Raw genomic sequence first — 18,810 nt, 5'->3', positions numbered from 1 at the left:
TGAAATCGAGTACCACTCTTGGACCTGAGCACAAAAATCTAGGTTGAAGATCTAATGCAGCACTGAGGAAGTGATATTCTGTCAGAGGTGCTGCCTTTTCAATGAGAGATTAAACAGAGACCACGTCTGCCCTTTCAATTGAACATAAAATATCCCATATCACTATTTCAAGAAAAAGCAGGGGCATTATCCCACTAACCTGGTCAATATTTATCCCTCAATCAACATCACAAATGCAGACGATCTGGTCATTATCACATTGTTATTTGTGGGAGTTTGCTGTGCCCAAATTGGCTGCTGTATTTCCTCCATGACAACAGAGACTACACTTCAAAAGTACTTCATTGGCTAGAATGTGTTTTGGGACATCCTGTGGTCATGAAAGGGGCTACATTAAAGAAAGGCCAGAATTTTACGCTGCTCATGCAGGTGCCGATTGTACACGCCTGATGAACGTAAGATTCAGGCACAAGTCTGTCTTTTCTTTTTAAGCTACTTGACCATTACTGCAGCCAATCTGGTGCTTCAACTGACTGGCCATTGTTGGTCAGGTGATGATCACTAAATTCATGTGACCACAGGTGCCGATGTGCCTGAGAAACTTGGTGCAATTCAATGAACCACCAACATGAGCACAATAGGGAAATTCTCTTTTCTGACCTGGTGGCGTGGCCATTTTATTGGATGGCGACTGCTTCGAACAAAGGATCTTAATGTAAAAGATCACAAGTACTTGGGTGTAATGTAGTTATGGCCGGGACTCAGTGCACTTAAAATTCCACAATTTTTTGAGCTGTTTGGTTTGATTCTGTCCAAATGCTTAATTTGTTATGTTATGTTATATTATGTTATGAGGGTATAAATCGTAGAAAATCCAGTCCAGCAAATACACATATGAAAATCATTTAACTTGACTATATAATTACTACGCTTAAAAGAAAGAGGAAGAGACAAAGGAGAATTAGCATAACAATTCCATAATAGGAGATATAAAACTCCATAGAAAGTATAAAACAAATGAAACAGAAAAGTAAAATTAAAGAGTGCGTTTGATGCACCTTACCTTAGGACAGCTGGTTATAAAATATTGCAGGAAAAACTAGGGGGAAATACCGTGGGAGAAGTACTAAATAAATAAAAATGTAAAATCAAAACCTGGATATAAAATAATTTTTTTTAACACTCTGCTCTCAGCATGGAATCTCACTCGGTATTAGCATGAGTTGTAAGATCAGGAGCAAAAGGCAGTGCAAAAGATTGCTGGCACTCCCAAGCTTCTGGCTGTTAAATTTAATGTGCAGAAATTCATGAGTTCCATGAATCAAACCCTGGATAGCTGTAGTGTACTGAGTTAATAGAATAGTCATGTTAATGGTAATGTAGATCATGATGTAACAGTGACATCAGCAGTCATGTGCTAGACACTCGGAAAAGAGGATGGAACTGTCTGTACTCATGAGAGATATACCTACTCTGTAACCTACCTTACATATGGGCCTGAATTTTACCTTCGGCATGCGTGCCTGACACGCCAGAATGTAATATGACGTGTGATGACATCGGGCGTATGTCCTGATGTCAACACGCACTTGCACGATATTTCGTTCGGCAGGCACTGCCGGAGTCGGCTGCGCATCTGTTGATAATTAAAAGATCTATTAAGGCCATTAGGGACCTCATTAACTTGAAATTTACACTGCTCTAAAGCTAATACTAATTAAAGAAAATCTTTATTTTGAAAATAAAAACATGTCCCATCTCATGTGACACAGTCACACAGCTCCGTGCCTCAGGGAGATTGAAGCGCTCTTTCATGTGCATGCGCAAACTGTGCGCTAGATCCAACTCTCCCTCGTCCCCATGCCCGCACAGGTAGTGCTTTGTGCTACCGCTCGCGATCCACGCAGAGTGGGCCTTAGTTGGCCTGCCCACACGAAATCACGGTGCAGTGCCAATTACGGGCAGCAGTTGGCTCCCCAAACGCCCCCACCTGCTCCCGCTGAGCCTGCCCAACACGGGAAAAATTCAGGCCATGATGTTAATAAACCAGGTGGAAGCCACTACCTGAGACTGGCTACAGTCACTTCGGATAAGGTAGGTCACGCAACCAGTATATGAAACTTGGTAGCAACGGTGGTGACACCAATCTAACAAAGGGCTGGTGCCATCAACGGAACACCCACAGCGCAAAACTGGAAGAAAACCTGAGCGAAGCGAGAATCTGCATACTACTTAAGAAACTGGAAAGTGGTAATGATGTCAGTAGTCCCTGCTCCTACCTCACCTGTCTGAAAGACTCGAGGGCCTGCAGAGAGGCCAAAAGTGGAAGTTATGGAAGAAACACTTCCTCTGGTATCAAGTAATATCAAACCTCCTTGCTATTGAGCAGAAGCAACAAGTTTGTTCATGCTTTTACGCCATAGGACCAGTCGCCAACAATGTCTTCTTGAGACAGGGGTGGAAGAGACTGCTTTAGAATTTGAGACTGACCTAAAAGCCTTCAATATGCATTTTAACCTGAAACAAAACTTCACAGTTGAATGAGCGCACTTCAATTAAAGATTTCAAAGACCAAGGGAATCCCTCGAAATATTTCTTACCAATCTACATCACCTAGCTAGTTCTTGCGGATATGGTGCATTGAAAGATGAATTTATTTGTGACCGCATTGTGGGAGTCTGTGATGTAAAGCTCTCATATTTTTTACAGACCAAAGATGACCTCACCCTTGATGAAATGGTTCAGTATGCTAGGCTGGCCGAACTAGAGATAAATCAAACTATAATTTGTCTTAACACCGAGGCTCTAGATGACTCTGTTAGCTGGGTAGACCCAAGGCCGGTGACCTCAAGCATTCAAAAGCCTGCCAAAATGGGCGAAAGGGTGGGAACCCCACAGCAGCGATCTTGAGTTATTTATGCTGCAGTGCAAAGAAACAGTACAGATGCCAAGACCGTCCAGCAGGGGACGCAGCTTCTAGTGGTGGGAAAAGTAGACACTTCAAGCGCTTCTGGAAGCCTATCTACTTTAATAGAGGAAAAAGACAAGAATATTTATGAAGTGCACATCATCCAAGAAATTGGAAATAATGACAGAGTTTCTTGGTGAAGTAAATGGTCTTGATCAAGACAATTGGTCAGTTAAAGTGCATGTTAAAAGCTTTGACATTGACTTTAAAATTGACACTGGAGCTGGTTTTACAATACTCGCTGATCATATGCACTGGCTCCAATCAATACCCCTCTATCCATTAGAAATTACATTGCAAGGTCCAGGTGGCACAAAGCTTCCAATAAAAGATCAGTTAATTACCACTCTGCAACAAGGAAAAAGAAACCATTGACTCATTCTATGTTGTTCGCAATCAACACGTATCCTTAATGAGTGGAGATGTCAGTATACTACTGGGTATTCTGGAAAAAGATGGTGATAACCTGCAATTGGACAACTGGATACCATTCATGGAGGAATTTCCAAAATCACATATAGAACCAATGGATTTTCATCTGACAGCAGCTGTTGAGGTTTATTCATTGAGCAGTGATTCACTCTCCATCCACTAGGCCCCAGGCAGATATTGAGATTTTTTAAAATTTATTTTATTGGTTCTGAGCATCGCTGGCTAAGCCAACATTTATTGCCCAACCCTAATTGCCCTTGAGAAGGTGGTGCTGAGCTGCCTTCTTGAACTGCTGTTGTCCATGTGGCTTAGGTACACCCACAGCGCTGTTAGGGAAGGAGGTCCAGGACTTTGACCCAGTGACAGTGAAGGAACAGCGATATATTTCCAAGTGCTCAGTGACATCAGCAGTCATGTGCTAGGCACTCAGGGGAAAGGATGGAATAGTCTGTATTCCTGATAGACATACCTACTCTGTAACCTATTTTACATATGGTGTTAATAAACCAGTTTAAAGTAACTACCTGAGTCAGACCGTAAGATGTTGATAATACTACTAATTTTTAGGGTTTATTGTTGGTTTGTAACATCTATGATTTAGTCTTTAACCACTTTTAAAATGAAATAGTTAAATTTGAATTTCTGTTAGTGAGACAATGGGTAGTCAAGGTAGTTGGGATACTTTACAGGATGGCATCTGTTATTTGTGAGGAACTAACTACACTTGATCGTTTTTTGACTTTAAGTTGCCTGAGAGTCTGGATTTAGCAGTTCTATTTTGAAGAAATGCCTAAAAAGTAGCTTCAATTTAGGATGACACCCTATCTTTAAAAAAACCATGCATTGATTTAACTGATTAACCATATTTGTAGGTAGAACATCTGTATTAGTGGGAATCTTTTTCTTTCTCTTTTCATATTATGGTAGGAAGTGTTATTAACAGTTTTCTTAATGGCTTTTAGATCTGTGGGACTTGAGTTAAAATATGTTGAAGAGGATGTGACTTTGTGACTGCTCTGTATCTAAAGGAAATGTGCTATTTGTTCACAATGGAATGTAAACTCTAGAGGCACAGTGGAAAAGGGATGGACATTTGTCTTTAGTCTATATGGCTTTAGTTGCTGAGGTAGGGCAATATCAGATGACTCACATCCTAAACCAATTGAATTGGTGAATTTGGACTGTTTCCAAACAAGGGATCCCAGAATAATGAGAAGTGGGGAGTCATTGTTGGCACAATATTACCATGGTTTCTGAGGTATGGCTCTTCTGGGCACAGTTCAACATCACTTCAAAGACAGAGAAGATAAAGACATTGAGATAAAAACAAAAAACTGTGGATGCTGGAAATCCAAAACAAAAACAGAATTACCTGGAAAAACTCAGCAGGTCTGGCAGCATCAGCGGAGAAGAAAAGAGTTGACGTTTCGAGTCCTCATGACCTGCTGAAGGGTCATGAGGACTCGAAACGTCAACTCTTCTGCGCTGATGCTGCCAGACCTGCTGCGTTTTTCCAGGTAATTCTGTTTTTGTTTTAGAGAAAGACATTGTCTGTGCTAGCAACATTCAGGGAATCCTGGGAACATAAGGGATGAGGAACTTCCATGTTATCTTCACTGCTTTTTGTTAAGTATATATAAAATCTTGCTTAATAAATCTTACTTGATTCATAAATGCTAGTTATTCATACCCTGTTCGGTCAGGAACAATTGAGGATCTTAGTATTAGAAATTAAGAAAATGGAACTTAGAGATTTTAATTAGAAGGGTTTTATACCTCGAAACCCTAAAATCTTATAGGGTTACAGTCGCTCCGGATAAGATCGACCACGCAGCCAGTATACAAAACAATATCCATGTCCAATTCTTTGATCCAGGCTCTCTCAGGATTGCGGCCTGTACTCTTTTTTTCCCCGAGTAGTGCCATGCAGCTGAACAGACAGGGCCTCATGTTAAAGCCTAATCCAATAGACTGCATATTTAACAGTGTACCATCTCTTCAATACTTCATCAAATTGCAGCCAAGTTTATAGTCCCCATTTATATTTCTTTGTCTGCCTACCCATTCACCCATCTATTATGCAAATGGGAGCAACTTATTTTATATAAAATATTTTTCATTGGCTGAAAACTATTTACAAGAACAAGCTTCTTCCAGCCAATAAAAACCAAATATGCCACTGTTTGGTCAATTTTTGATTAACTCACACAAACCTGTGAAACAAAGGTTCAAATATACAAGTATTTATAACTCAAGAATGTACAGGTTTGAAACAATACATGAACCGTGGGAGACGAACTAGAAGTAACGATGCTGTAATCCTTTACTGAAGCTCATTAGACATAGACATAGGTGTGATGCAAAATAATAGATTTTGGATTCAAGCCATACTCTAGGACATAAGTGCACAGTATGTACTGGCTCCTTATTGCAGTTTTGAGGGAGTCCTGCCATTTTGGGATGAGATATTAAACTGACAATCCATGGCACCAGTTGAGGAAGCAGAGGGAGTCCTTTCTCGGCCAACATCAGCAAAGCAGGCTGTCTGGCAGTTTGCTGTTTGAAGGACTTTGCTGTATATTCTGACAGTACTGCATTTGCATTTGGAGTTTGGAATTCAAAAAATAATTTGTTGAGTGTGAAGCATTTTGCAACATTTCTTTGTTATTCTTTGTTTCATCTTAAACATATAGCTATTAAACTTTGTTATTGGTATAGGAACAATGATTTCATTACTTCTTTCACTAAAGCAGTTATGATCATCACTTTTTTATTTAAAAAAAACTGTCATGTTTTCTTTTTCAAAGTATATTTCCATAATAAAAAACAGAGTGCTTCCTAGAATCTGATGCAGTTGCATCAGTCAAACTGTTAGCTAACATTGACCAGAAACTGAGCCATTGGGCTCAACTTTACTGGCTAAAAAGTCAGGGGGAGCCTACCCAGGAGAACAGCTGCTCCATAACCATTTAACTGCCAATTGGCAAATAACAGACTGGAGGCAGCACTTCCACCCCTCAGGGACAAGAAGCCACACCTCAGAAGACTATTGACCAATCAGAGGCCAGTAGCTCTGCAATACCAGCAGTGTCACTGGGAGTAGTGGCCATTGCTGGTACTACACTCAGGGTTTGAGGAGGTGTTCAGCGCTGGATTGTAACTTGGTAAATGTTTTGGGGTTTCTCTGTGCCCCAGAGACCGGGGTGGATGGCTGGAGTATAAGAGGCCATGGATGTAGTGGAACCTGGGGTGAGGGGGGTGGCGGGATGGGGGGGGGGCGCGGTGGGGTGAGGAGGTTGTGGGGGGGGTGCAGCTACGCCTTGGGGGGTTCTCCACTGGGCCAAGAGGACCCTTTAAGGAAGGACATCTCCACCTGCCACCAGCTTACGCAGGGAAATCTGTCAGGCTGGCTGCTTCTCATGGGCTCATCCTGCCACCAGTTAAATCCCATTCAATGCCCACTTAAGGGCCTCAACTGTCCTACCCAGACCACCCAAAGCCACCCCGCTGCTGGTAAAACTTCAGTGGGAGCAGGGGTGAGCAGGCAGCCCACTGGATTTTAACTGCCCCCTGGCGGAGAAGCATTTAATCCAGCCCATTGATTTATTCAGTAATGTTGAAATTATATTAACTCACAACCTCCACAGATATCTTAGTATAACAATGATATTAGTCTAAAAGTTCCAGTTACCTGAAGCATCAAATTCAGGTGGAGTTGTTATGGGGCAGTCAAAAATTAGAAAAAAACTCAGAAGGGTGTGGTACATCATCTGTCTGCTGATTATGAGAGCAATCTTGGAATAGCAAAGTTATTCCCTCTGTTGCATACCTCTTGTGTGAGCAGATTCCAGCCTTGCTGTGAGTAAACACTAGTTCAGTTGAGGACCTTTAGAAAAAGCCAGAATGCGACCTACTAACGGCTTGGCAAATGTGTGAAACCAACAGAAAATGCCTTGCAGTATTCTTTGTTCCATTAAGGGCATGAAGTTCCCTCATCCACAGCAGCCAAATGCCAGCAGCAGAGCATGGTAGGTGCCAATGCGGGGACTATAAAGGTCACATGCTTTGATCATTCAAACGATTCTATTCACACAAGGCTTAAACAGCACCAGAAGTGCCACTCCATCATATTTTTTTCAAAATTAAACAGGTTTACAGAAGCTCTATGCCATTATGTATATTGTAATAATTTTTAATTTTCAGTCTCCATGCCTGTTCAAACTCCCCCATATCTTAATCAATTCATTTTTCTCTTGTCTTATTAAACTCTTCCAAGTGCTAATCATCTCTCTAGTCATTAGCAAATTTTCCATATGTTCCTGAATGTTCCAGTACATTGCTGAATTCCTCCATCTACTGTTACATTCTTCCATTCACTATTGAAATCCTTTAACCACTATTAAATGTTCTGGTTATTGTTAACTTACTCCACTCACTATTCAATGTGTCCACTCACTATAGCTCTTTTATTGATGTTACCCATAGTTGTAAATCTTCCTCTCTTCTTTTCCCCCACTGTATATGTGTGTGTGCTCGTGAACACGCCCCTCACCCACTGGTTTGATTGTGAATAAACTAATCTGTGTCAGGGGTGAGGGCTAGGAGGCCTAATGCTTAACAAAAATAATGGATAAAGCCTCAACGAATTGAGATGGACCTTTCAAAGTGTCCACCTCGGCACTCGGCAGCACCAGCCGCCTCCAAACTAAATCCAGGGTTGGCGGGCCTGACGACATTTCCCCACCCACAACCAGAATGAAGATCTCACTAATCGGGTCACCTTTTCCTGAGGCATGCCAAAAAAATTTCCAACTCCCACTATCTGACTCAGGATGGAAAATCCAAACCTTAATAATTTGGTTTAGTCTATAAATTATATAAGGCTATTGAAATGGTAGGATACATGGGAAAATTACCTTTTTTCTAAATTTCTTGTAATCTTACTTAAAGGTTTCATCACTAATGTGATACCATTTATTTTGCCCAATATTTGCAAAAAATACTTATCCTTTTTTACGAATTATATTTTGAATATCTGATTCAATTTGATGACTTGTGATTTCTAGCACAGAACTTTGCACAACACATGTATATCATGAATTCAGGCATGGAGATCAATTCCTGGGCTTTTCTGTCCATGGAAATCATGTGAGCCTTGAATTGGGCAGGATTTGCACAGCAAAACTCCAACTATGTGTTTCAGTTGTACAGAGCTTTACTATGGGAACACTAACTTATAAACCTTGGCCACTATTTGTTATCCAAAGTTTTGTTACATAAGCATGTAATAAATACACAACTGAACAACAAAATTTTATTTTCTGAACTTCAGACTAACAGCACAAACCCTGCCTGCCAGTTACCCATATCAAGAAGCCGTGGAAAACTCACACATGGGGCTGAATTATATGCTCCCCAGGGGCAGCTTGGCAGTTTCACAGGGGCCATAAAATGGGGCTTAATGACATGGACTCCATTTCTGGCATCTGCCCAAACACCTTCCACACCACCACAATTTTACACATGGCAGGGTAGGCCGGAGCCAACTTCAAAGCCCGCCAGGTCCCATGCCTCGAGCTACAGCGTGAAAGCAGGGGCTCCTCCTTTATGGACATCCAGGCCGGTCAGAGGTCCTCCCCAAAGTCCAGCTCCACCCCTATGTTTCCCCTCATCCCGTGGCCTAAGTACCCAGCCCTCTGCCTCTTTACATCTCTCACTGGAGCCTCCTAACCCTGCCACAAAGCTCCTCAGGTGCCGCTGCATCCAGATCCAGAGAAGACCTCTCTTGATGACAGTATGTAGTGCCAGCAGTGTCCACCACTGACCTCTCTATAGCATGGATTTTACCTTTCCTGATGCTAATTTGATTCTAGCACCAACTAAGGGGATCTCCGGCATCCACCAAGGGTGATAGTCTCTTACCTTGCTTGTTGCAATCACGTTAACGAATTCTCACAGACAGCAAGGCAGGAGGTAAAATGCAATGATCATTCATACTTTTTAATAATCTTACTAAGAATGAAATTAAAAATTAAGATTATGCTGACGGGATTAAGGTAGAAACTGAAATATCATAGGTAAACTTTTTAAAAATATCATGTTAAAACATATGGAATTTTTATTATAACAGAGATATTTAACAACCCACAAATATAAAACTAACTATTCGGGATCAGATAGATTGTTCAGCAGAAATTATTATTTAGTACGCAGTTAAAAACCCAGTTACATTTCATTAAACAAGGCTTAGCCTTTTACAACAAGATTAGAGTGTAAAAAGTGAATGTGTATGTCAATTCAAGTGATTTCTAAAGACTTCCATCTGCTGGAACTTCAACAGTACACCCTTTGGAGGAGCAGGAGTCATTGACAGCACCTTATGCATTTCCACATTTAACTGCACACATACAGACCCTGGAAATTGATGTCAGTTTCACATTTGTAATGACAGCAAATGCTGACAGTTCTACCATTACAAGTGCAAAATCTTGGCTTATATTTAATTCTGGTGCCTGCTGAATAAATTAAAAGCAAAATACTCCGGATGCTGGAAACCGGAAACAAAAACAGAAAATGCTGCAAAGACTCAGCAGGGTCTAACAGCATCTGTGGAGAGAAAAGAAACAGTTAACAATTTGAGTCCACTCTGAAAAAAAGTCACACAGACACAAAAGATTAACTTTTTTTTCTCTCCACAGATGCTGTTAGACCTGCTGAGTTTGTCCAGCATTTTCTGTTTTTATTTCTGCTGAGTACGTTTTGTTTGGAAACAACAGAACTTGAATACAGTGGCTTCTTTAGCTAGAGAGAAATTTAAACCATTATATCAAAATATTAATGGCTTACTGCCAATAACTAGTTAAAATAGAAATATAAAGTTCTTTAAAGGTTTAGGACATCAACAGAGAACATCAGGGACATGTTGAACTTGTCACAGAAATGGGTCAACTTAAAAAAGATCTATTTGTCAATGTCACTTTCTGATTGGCCAAACTATTATCACCCAATCTTTCCAAGCGGTGGTAGAGCAAATGATGCAGAACAATGAAGCTGATTCAGAAATTAAATTGGAAAAATTCAGCAGGTCTGGCAGCATCGGCGGAGAAGAAAAGAGTTGACATTTCGAGTCCTCATGACCCTTAGACAGAACTGAGGACTCGAAACGTCAACTCTTTTCTTCTCCGCCGATGCTGCCAGACCTGCTGAGTTTTTCCAGGTAATTCTGTTTTTGTTTTGGATTTCCAGCATCCGCAGTTTTTTTGTTTTTATCAGAAATTAAATTACTAGGTAACAAGTCATGAGATGGCAGATGCAGTTCAATGCAGATACATGTAAAATCAGCATGTCAGCACGCTGAGCCAATGTCAACGTGTGTCATTTCACGCTTGAGCAGGTCAGGCGAGCCTGCCTACCAAGCGAGAATTCCCGCCCTTTTCTTTTGGACGTGTTCAGCTTGATATTTTTTGCTCCTTTCTTTTTTGAAGCTAAATTCAGAACGTTAATAAGATATAACTTCTCTCACAATGCAATATTTTCAGTTTGACTTGTGATCTATTCTCTGCTTGATTGGACTTCTCTGGAAATTTGTTCCACGGGTCTCGTGACATTCTCAGTCCTGCCATAAAGTTTGCTCTTTTGCAATTGCTTCTCTCCTCCTTTGTCATTCTTTCAAGCTGAACAGGACTATACAAAACTCCATTGTCAATCTTTTAGCAACTGATCTGAGCTTCAAGCTCCACATCTTATCTGTTACCAAGACCACTTATTTCCAAGTGCACAACAGCACAGACCTATGTCTACATTTCAGTCCCTCTGCCACTGAGACTCTTATCTGTGTGTCTGAAATTCTACCAACAATGGCTTCTTTTCTCCACCAATGAACTTCAACTTCCTCAAATGCAACTGACAATAATCTGTCCTAGATATAGTCCCTTTACCTATTACCCCCATGCGTGCTAAACTACAAAGTTTCTACATCTCCCAATACATTAAATTTTAAATGTAACAATGAAACAGGCTTAAGATAAATATCATCTCACAGAATGGTAAAGAACCAATCTGAAAACTGAAAGTACAAAGGAGAACTCAAGAAGGAAATAAGAAGTCAAGGAGAGTATACGAGAAAGGATTAGTGGGTAGCATAAAAGCGAACCTATAAATCTTTCATAAACTTGCAAATAGTAAAAGGGTAGTCAAAGGATGGATGGAATGAATAGGGGCCAACAATTAAAACATGGGATTAAAAAGGCAGTTGCAGTGTGGATACAAAACTGGTTCAGAGACAGAAAGCAAAGAGTAGTCACCTTCCAGACTAGATTAGGGTCTGTACTATGACTTCTGCAGGACTTGGTACCAGTGCTTTTGAAGAGCAATCCAGTTGGCCCCACTTAACTGCTTTCCACATATCCCTGTAACTTCTTCTCCTTCAAGTATTTATCTAACTCCCTTTCGAAGAGTACTACTGAATTTGTATCCACCATCCTATCAGGCACATATTCCAAATCGTAACCACTCGATTACACAAGGAAATTTTTCCTCAAGTTGCTTTTGGTTCTTTTGCCAATCATCTTAAATCTGTGCCCTTCAAGATCCACATCTTATCTGTTACCAAGACCACTTATTTCCATCTGCACAACAGCACAGACCTATGTCTACATTTCAGTCCCTCTGTCACTGAGACTCTTACCTGTGTGTCTGAAATTCTATCAACAATGGCTTCTTTTCTCCACCATTATCAACCATTCAGCCATTGGAAACATTTTCTCTTTATTTACTTTGTCTAAATCCTTCATGATTTTGAACACTATCAAATTTCTTCTTCATCTTCTGGCAGAATCTGTCAGAGTTAACGTTTCAAATCCTCCATATGACTCTACTTCAGAGCTAAAGAGAAGAAAAGAATCACATGGACTTGAAATGTTAACTCTGTTTCTCTCTTCACAGACCTGCTGAGTTTTTCAGCATTTTTTGTTTTTATTTCAGATTTCCAGCATCCACAGCAGTTTGTTTTCATTCTCCATCATCTTGTCTCCTCTAAGGAGAAAAACCCCAACTTAATCCAGTCTACCAAAGTATCTGTAATCCCTCTTCCCTGGAACAATTCTGATAAATCCCTCTGAACCTTCTACATAGTTTTCATGTCCTCCTTAGAGTGTGGTGGACAGAATTGGATGCAATACTCTGAAAGACAACCATTCACCACAACTCTATTTTCTTAGCCAATTGTGTATCCATTCAGTGACTTCCCCTTTTATCCCATTGGCTTCAAGTTTGTTAGCAAGCATAGTATATGGTACTTTATCAAATTTCTTTTGAAAGTTTATATACAACATCGATTACAATACCCGCTGGCACTCTGTCTGTCACCTCATTAAAAAACTCAATTAAATTAGTCAAGCCTGATTTTCCCTTAACAAATCTGTGCTGGCTCTCCTTTATTAGTCCTTGTTTGTCCAAGTGGCTGTTAGAGTAGAATTTATTATACTATTGATGTTTTTTCTTGTTAAGTTACTTATGGAGTTAGAAATGTTTTTATGATGTAGTTCTACCCAAATATATTCTTGATATCTATCTGTGTCAGTGCTGATTTCTTACACCATAGTTAAGAAAGAAGAAAAAGAGCCTTGCATTCATAAAGTACGGGTTCAAAGGAGCCTGCCATAATTATCAGTCGATTGGGCAGCTTCCTGTGTTGTCACCTAGGAGACAGCTGGTAGCTAAAAAAGTATCTATGACAACCTGCTGAAGTCTATTGGAATTGGGAAAGAAACAAATTTAACTTTTTTGTTCCAAGTTGTACTTCAGAGAAGTTAGAAGGTATACCTCATCTGAACTGCCGTTATTCAATAGCTCTTTTGAAACCATGAGGGTGAGAGTAAGAGAAAAAGACACACACACAAAGACAGAGTGAACATGAGAATGCAGTAAAGTCCCATGTAATGTTGATTGTTCAAAGAGTTTATTTACTAAGTGGCTGACAGTGGGCCGCAGTATTATTATGGACCTGGGAAGAGCACTCCTGTTCATCCTACAGCTGGTCCAGCTGCTTTTGGAGTGACCTTCAAGGGGCTCCTTCGAGAATTATAGGTTAGCCAGCTCACCACCTGGTACAAATGGGCTGAGAATGTTGCATGACCCCAATTTCCACATGTACGCAGCAACCTGTCTGAAAGTTGCATCTGCTGGACCTTGTGTATCCTAAATATGATCAAAGTGCACTCTCCAACCTCACTGTCCCCAACCCCGATTTTTTTACTGCCAATCACTCATTTTTCAGGTGAGCTTTGAGTAGGGCAGTTGAAAATAATACCCTCTTTAAAAAAAAGCTCAGTTTAGTAAGAACCACGGGAACACTTGATGCTGATCAGAGACTGCCCTTGGCAATGTTAAGTAATAGGTCCACTTTTTCCTCTCGAACATTTACAGAATGTATTTATACAATATGGGGAGACTGTGGTGTCGTGGTCATGTCACTGGTAATGGTGCCATCATATTCTTTTTGATTTATTATTTTATGGGATGCGGGCATTACTGGCAAGGCCAGCACATGTTGCTCATCCATATTTGCCCTTGAGCTGAGTGGTTGCTAGGCCATTTCAGAGGACAGTTAAGAGTCAACCACATTGCTGTGGGTCTGGAGTCACATGTAGGCCAGACAAGGTGAGGATGACAGATTTTCTTCCCTAAAGGGAATTAGTGAACAAGATGGGTTTTTACAGCAATCAATGGTAGTTGTGATGGTCACCATTACTGAGACTAGCTTTATATTCCAGATTTATTAATTGAATTTAACCAGTTTCCATGGTGGGATTTGAACCCATGCCCTCAGGTCCTCAGGTCATTAGCCTGGGCCCCTGGATTACCAGCCAGTGACATGACCACGACACCACAGTCTCCCCATATTGTATAAATACATTCTGTAAATGTTCGAGAGGAAGAAGTGGACCTATTCTCTTTCCCATATTTAAGTATAAATATGCACGGTAAAGATGCCTATGTGCTGAACCTGGGTATGGATCTTGTTAGTTTTATATTTCATGGAAATATATAAACACAGTACAGGTTGTATTAAAACTTTTAAGCCACTCTTTTACCTTCTTTATCATCATGCCGTATAATGGCTTCCTGTATTATGTCTGAGGAGATGAAGTGGACCTTGTTTTTCTTGCTATGTTTCTGTTTGTATTTGAATCCCTCCTGTTTCTGAAGAAGCTTTTCACGCTCGTAGTAGGCCTTTATTTGGTCACATCGCATGCGTTTCACCAATCGTTGCCGCTGTCCTAAAGGGAGTGACTCCAATAAACACTGGTCGATTTCCATGTCATGTGTTCGGAAAACATTACAGAGCTGGAAGCAACCTTAACAAAGAAAAGTATTGTCACAATTGGAAACCATCACAACAAGGTTTATTTTTCATTTATAGCTGTGTTAGGATGAACTAAATGAAAAGTACTAGCCAATAGGGAATGCTTCAGTCCTTGTAACTAACATTTTTTTAAACACATATATGTTAAGATCTATGATGTGCCATTTTATAAGGATAGAGTGTTATCCCATGTAATACACTATGCACTACTCTGCCAAGTAAAACTGATTCCTGTAACACCGCCAACTTCTAAGCATCACAGATCCAGGTTCAAAGCCATTAAAGTTTAATTGTTGATTGGCCAGTGAGTTTTGAAGATTGAAATATTCCTCATTTGTTGCAGTCAGAAGTTCAGAAACATTTAGCATTTTAAGATTATTTTGCATCTGCAATAGTGTTTGATTTGTGCTGTGTGCCAGCCATGGCGTGGACTTCCCCCCAAGAACAGAACCCGGCCAGCTGAACAGTAAGTGGTCTGACCCATTTTGAGGCTCTTGTCTCATTTCCATCAGATTGGCAGGCTGCAAACCAGTCGGTCATTAGGATTTTCAAAGGGGCACCCCTTTAATTGACATGGAAACAGGTTCTCCATCCAAATAAGGGTGGAGGCAGGCTCTCAAAGCCAGAGAAGCAAGAGGCCTTCCAGCATAACAAGAGCAGCAACAGCAAGGGAAGGTAAGTAAGACAGGAGGCACTTCAACATGGAGGCATCTCTACAACTTTTTTGACATCTTTAATTTAAAAATAGATTCAGCGACCAAGCTACTACCTGGGATTGGGGTGTGGGTAGTGGGCGTTGGAATTTACTCTATAGGACAGACTGTGGCTGCTCTTTGGGTTTACCATCTATGCTTGGGGGAGCTATGACCACTTTTTCACACAGACCATAGGATAAAATTTCTGCTTTGCTTGCTATTGGCATGGGGTCTTATCTATCTTGGAAGCACATTTTAGAAACAGTTCTTAAAGCCCATAATTTTGCTTCCACTTTGGGAGCAGACAATTTATCATGTGCTGGAATCAAAGTTACACTTAAATGATATGTTCTCTCACTCTTCCAACAGACTTAACCAGACAAATCTGTATTACTTTAAAATCTGCAACATCCTGTTTGCCATAGAGAACTATTTCGGTCTTCCACTTTACTTGTGCATCTTGTGCCATCAATCACTGAATAATGTTCTATAGTACCTCAGCTTTATAACAGAATATAACTGAGAACATCTTAGTGGCGTTCAGCACTGTAGTGATTGAAGATAGAGCTTTTCCTACTGTCTATTGGGGTCACGTGACTGTACTTGATGAATAAACCTAAGGGCAGGTAATCTGAGGGCGGGGTGGTGGGGTGTGCGTACTGGTGGATTGGGTTCAAGTATGTAGCTACTGAAAGACTTCCTTGTAATAAAGTTATCTGTTTCAAGTCGGAACCTGTCCGGTACGTCAAGACATTACTTTGGCGACGAGGGTAAAATAGTTCTGATGCTGCACCTCACCTTGTCAATATGAGTACATCAGTTCTTAAGGAAAAAAGAAAAGTATACTCACCAGTCATGCCACTCATCAGCAGAATTGACCCTTATGACACATCCGTGGAAGACTGGAGCCAGTATGTAGAGCACCTAGGTTTTTATTTTGTGGCGAATGAAATAACCGCACAGGAGAAGCAGAAAGGCAATGCTTTTAAGTTTCTGTGGCAGCAAGCATACAATCTCATCTGCAGTGTGATGGCCCCGAATGCACCCAATTCTAAATCTTTTAACAAATTGGTAGATCTCGTGAAGGCACGTTTTCAGCCGAAGCCATCGGTAATAATGCAGAGCTTTAAGTTTAATTATAGAGTAAGGGCCCCTGGAGAGCCCATCACAACTTAAATGGTGAAGTTTAAGTAGTTGACTGAGCTCTGAGACTTCAGAGATACACTCAATGATATGTTGCAGGACCAGTTTGTGGACTTCACGATGATGCCATTTAGCGCTGTTTACTCGCAGAAGTCAACATCGATTTGAAGCACAGCATGGAAACAGTGCTAGCAATGGAAGCTGCTGCGAGGATCTCACAGGTTTTACAGAATGTGCAGCATCGCACTGTTCTTCAAGTGGGCGGGAAACTACTGCCAAGCATGGTGCGAAAACTAAAGACTCTGCTGCTCGAAAAACGAAAAAGCCTAGAGGAAGCATTTCAGCAGTGACTCTGAAGTTAATCTGTCAGAGATGTGGGGGTAACCACGTTCCAGACACCTGCAGATTCAAGGAGGCAGAATGCCATTACTGTCACAAGAAAGGGCAGGTCATAAAGCAATGCAGGGTGAAATCGAAACAGCCCATCAGACAGCAGACCAAAATGATTGAGGTAAATAATATAACAGAACCTGAAGCTGCCAATACTGATATCTATTCCCTGTACAATTTCAAAGCAGTAAAAACTGAACCAATAACCATCATAATTCAAGTGTATGGAAAGCCATTAATCATGGAGGTAGTTACGAGAACCACAGCCACAGTGGTGAGAGAGCACACATTTGATACTAAATGAAGGTACCGAGCTACTGGATCTGGAGCAAACCGTGGCTCAATTGAAGATATACATTGGCGAATCCATACAGGTAAAGAGCATCGCCCCCACAATTCCCTTGTCCTAAAGGCAACAGACAGGCTCAGCTTCCAGTGATCATAGTGACAGGTGAAGGACCAAGTCTTCTGGGTCACGACTGGTTACAAAAATTAAGCTCAACTGGTCTGAAATATTTTAAGTGAAAACAGGAGGAGTTCCAGAGTTGCTAAGGGGATATAACAGTGTATTTTGGAATGAGGTAGGAGAATCAAAGGACCTTCACAGGATGCATGGATCCCTCAGGTCAGAGCTGGTTCCACTGGAAAATCATGAAGAGAAGCAAAATGATTTTAGTGCCACTCTGAGCAAACTGAAGAAACTGTTGGCAGAAAAGACAGAAATCAGATCCAAAAGGCCAATCGGCTATGTCTCCAGAACCCTCTCTGTAGCTGGGAAGGGTTATTCCTAACTAGAAAAGGAAGGTTTATCAGTGATATTTGGAGTGAAGAAACTCCATCAGTATCTGCATGGGCGACATTTTACCCTTGTGTCGGACCATAAACCATTAATCAGTTTATTCATGAGGATAAAGCCGTCCACCAATAGCCTCAGCAAGAGTTCAACATTGGGCTTTAATATTATCTGCCATGAGTATACCATTATGTCCTGCACTGGCTTTCATATTGCAAATGCGGATGCATTCAGTTGTCTTCCATTACCAGATAGATGCTCCAGTGCCACAAGAAGTTGTGCTTGTATAGAATTTCTTGGATTCTTCGCCTGTGTGTGCAAAGCAAATAAGGGATTGGACGAATGGAGATCCAATTTTGTCAAAAGTGAGACCTTGTATTGCAAGGGTGGTCGAATTCACCAATGTCTGATGAGATGGGACCATTCTATGCCCAAAAAACAGAGTTAAATTTTCAAGATGAAATCTTCTTGTGGGGATCAAGTGTTTGTTGTCCCTTTGCCAGGTAGAGAACCACTCTTGAAAGAGCTTCACAGTGCGCATCCAGGAATATCGAAGATGAAAATGCTTGTGCGAAGCTATGTCTAGTGGCCAGGCCTAAATAGTGACATTGAAAGCACTGGGCAAGCACTATCTCCAGTGTCAGAAACAACAGAAGTTGCCTGTTTCAGCTCTACTGCATCCGTGGGAATGGCCTGGTCAACCCTGGGTAAGACTATATATTGATTATGTCTGTCCATTCTTAGGTATCATGTTTTTATTGATCATGGATGCACATTCTAAGTGGATGGATGTATATGAAGTCAGATCACTGATCGAACGACGCTATCGAAAAGCTGCGCCGATGTTGAGTGTACATGACTTACCGGAATATATTGTTTCAGATAACGGTAGTCTTTACCAGTACAGAATTTCAGAGACTCATTGGTAAAACTTTACGTTTAGCGGGCAGGTGCACGCCTGACCCGACCGAACGTAAAATGACGCGTGATGTCGTCCGGCGAGCGTGCCCACTGACATTTAAAA

General features: G+C 41.0%; 1 protein-coding gene across 1 annotated transcript in view; it reads right to left on the bottom strand.

The window, feature by feature from the left end:
- myo16 (myosin XVI) overlaps positions 1-16,363 on the bottom strand; it is a 657,504-nt gene extending 641,141 nt beyond the window's left edge. The window contains exons 1-2 of the mRNA XM_041198724.1: positions 16,311-16,363; positions 14,494-14,757 (exon numbers count right to left, since the gene is read on the bottom strand). Of these exons, the coding sequence (XP_041054658.1) occupies positions 14,494-14,757; positions 16,311-16,326 (280 nt within the window). The 5' untranslated portion in view covers positions 16,327-16,363. The remainder of the gene's footprint in view (positions 1-14,493; positions 14,758-16,310) is intronic.
- Between the last annotated feature and the right edge of the window lie 2,447 nt (positions 16,364-18,810).

The sequence above is a fragment of the Carcharodon carcharias genome, chromosome 11 (genome assembly GCF_017639515.1).
Source record: "Carcharodon carcharias isolate sCarCar2 chromosome 11, sCarCar2.pri, whole genome shotgun sequence".
NCBI lineage: Eukaryota > Metazoa > Chordata > Chondrichthyes > Lamniformes > Lamnidae > Carcharodon > Carcharodon carcharias.
The sequence above is the reverse complement of the archived record's forward strand: the minus strand, read 5'-3'. Positions and strand labels throughout refer to the sequence as shown.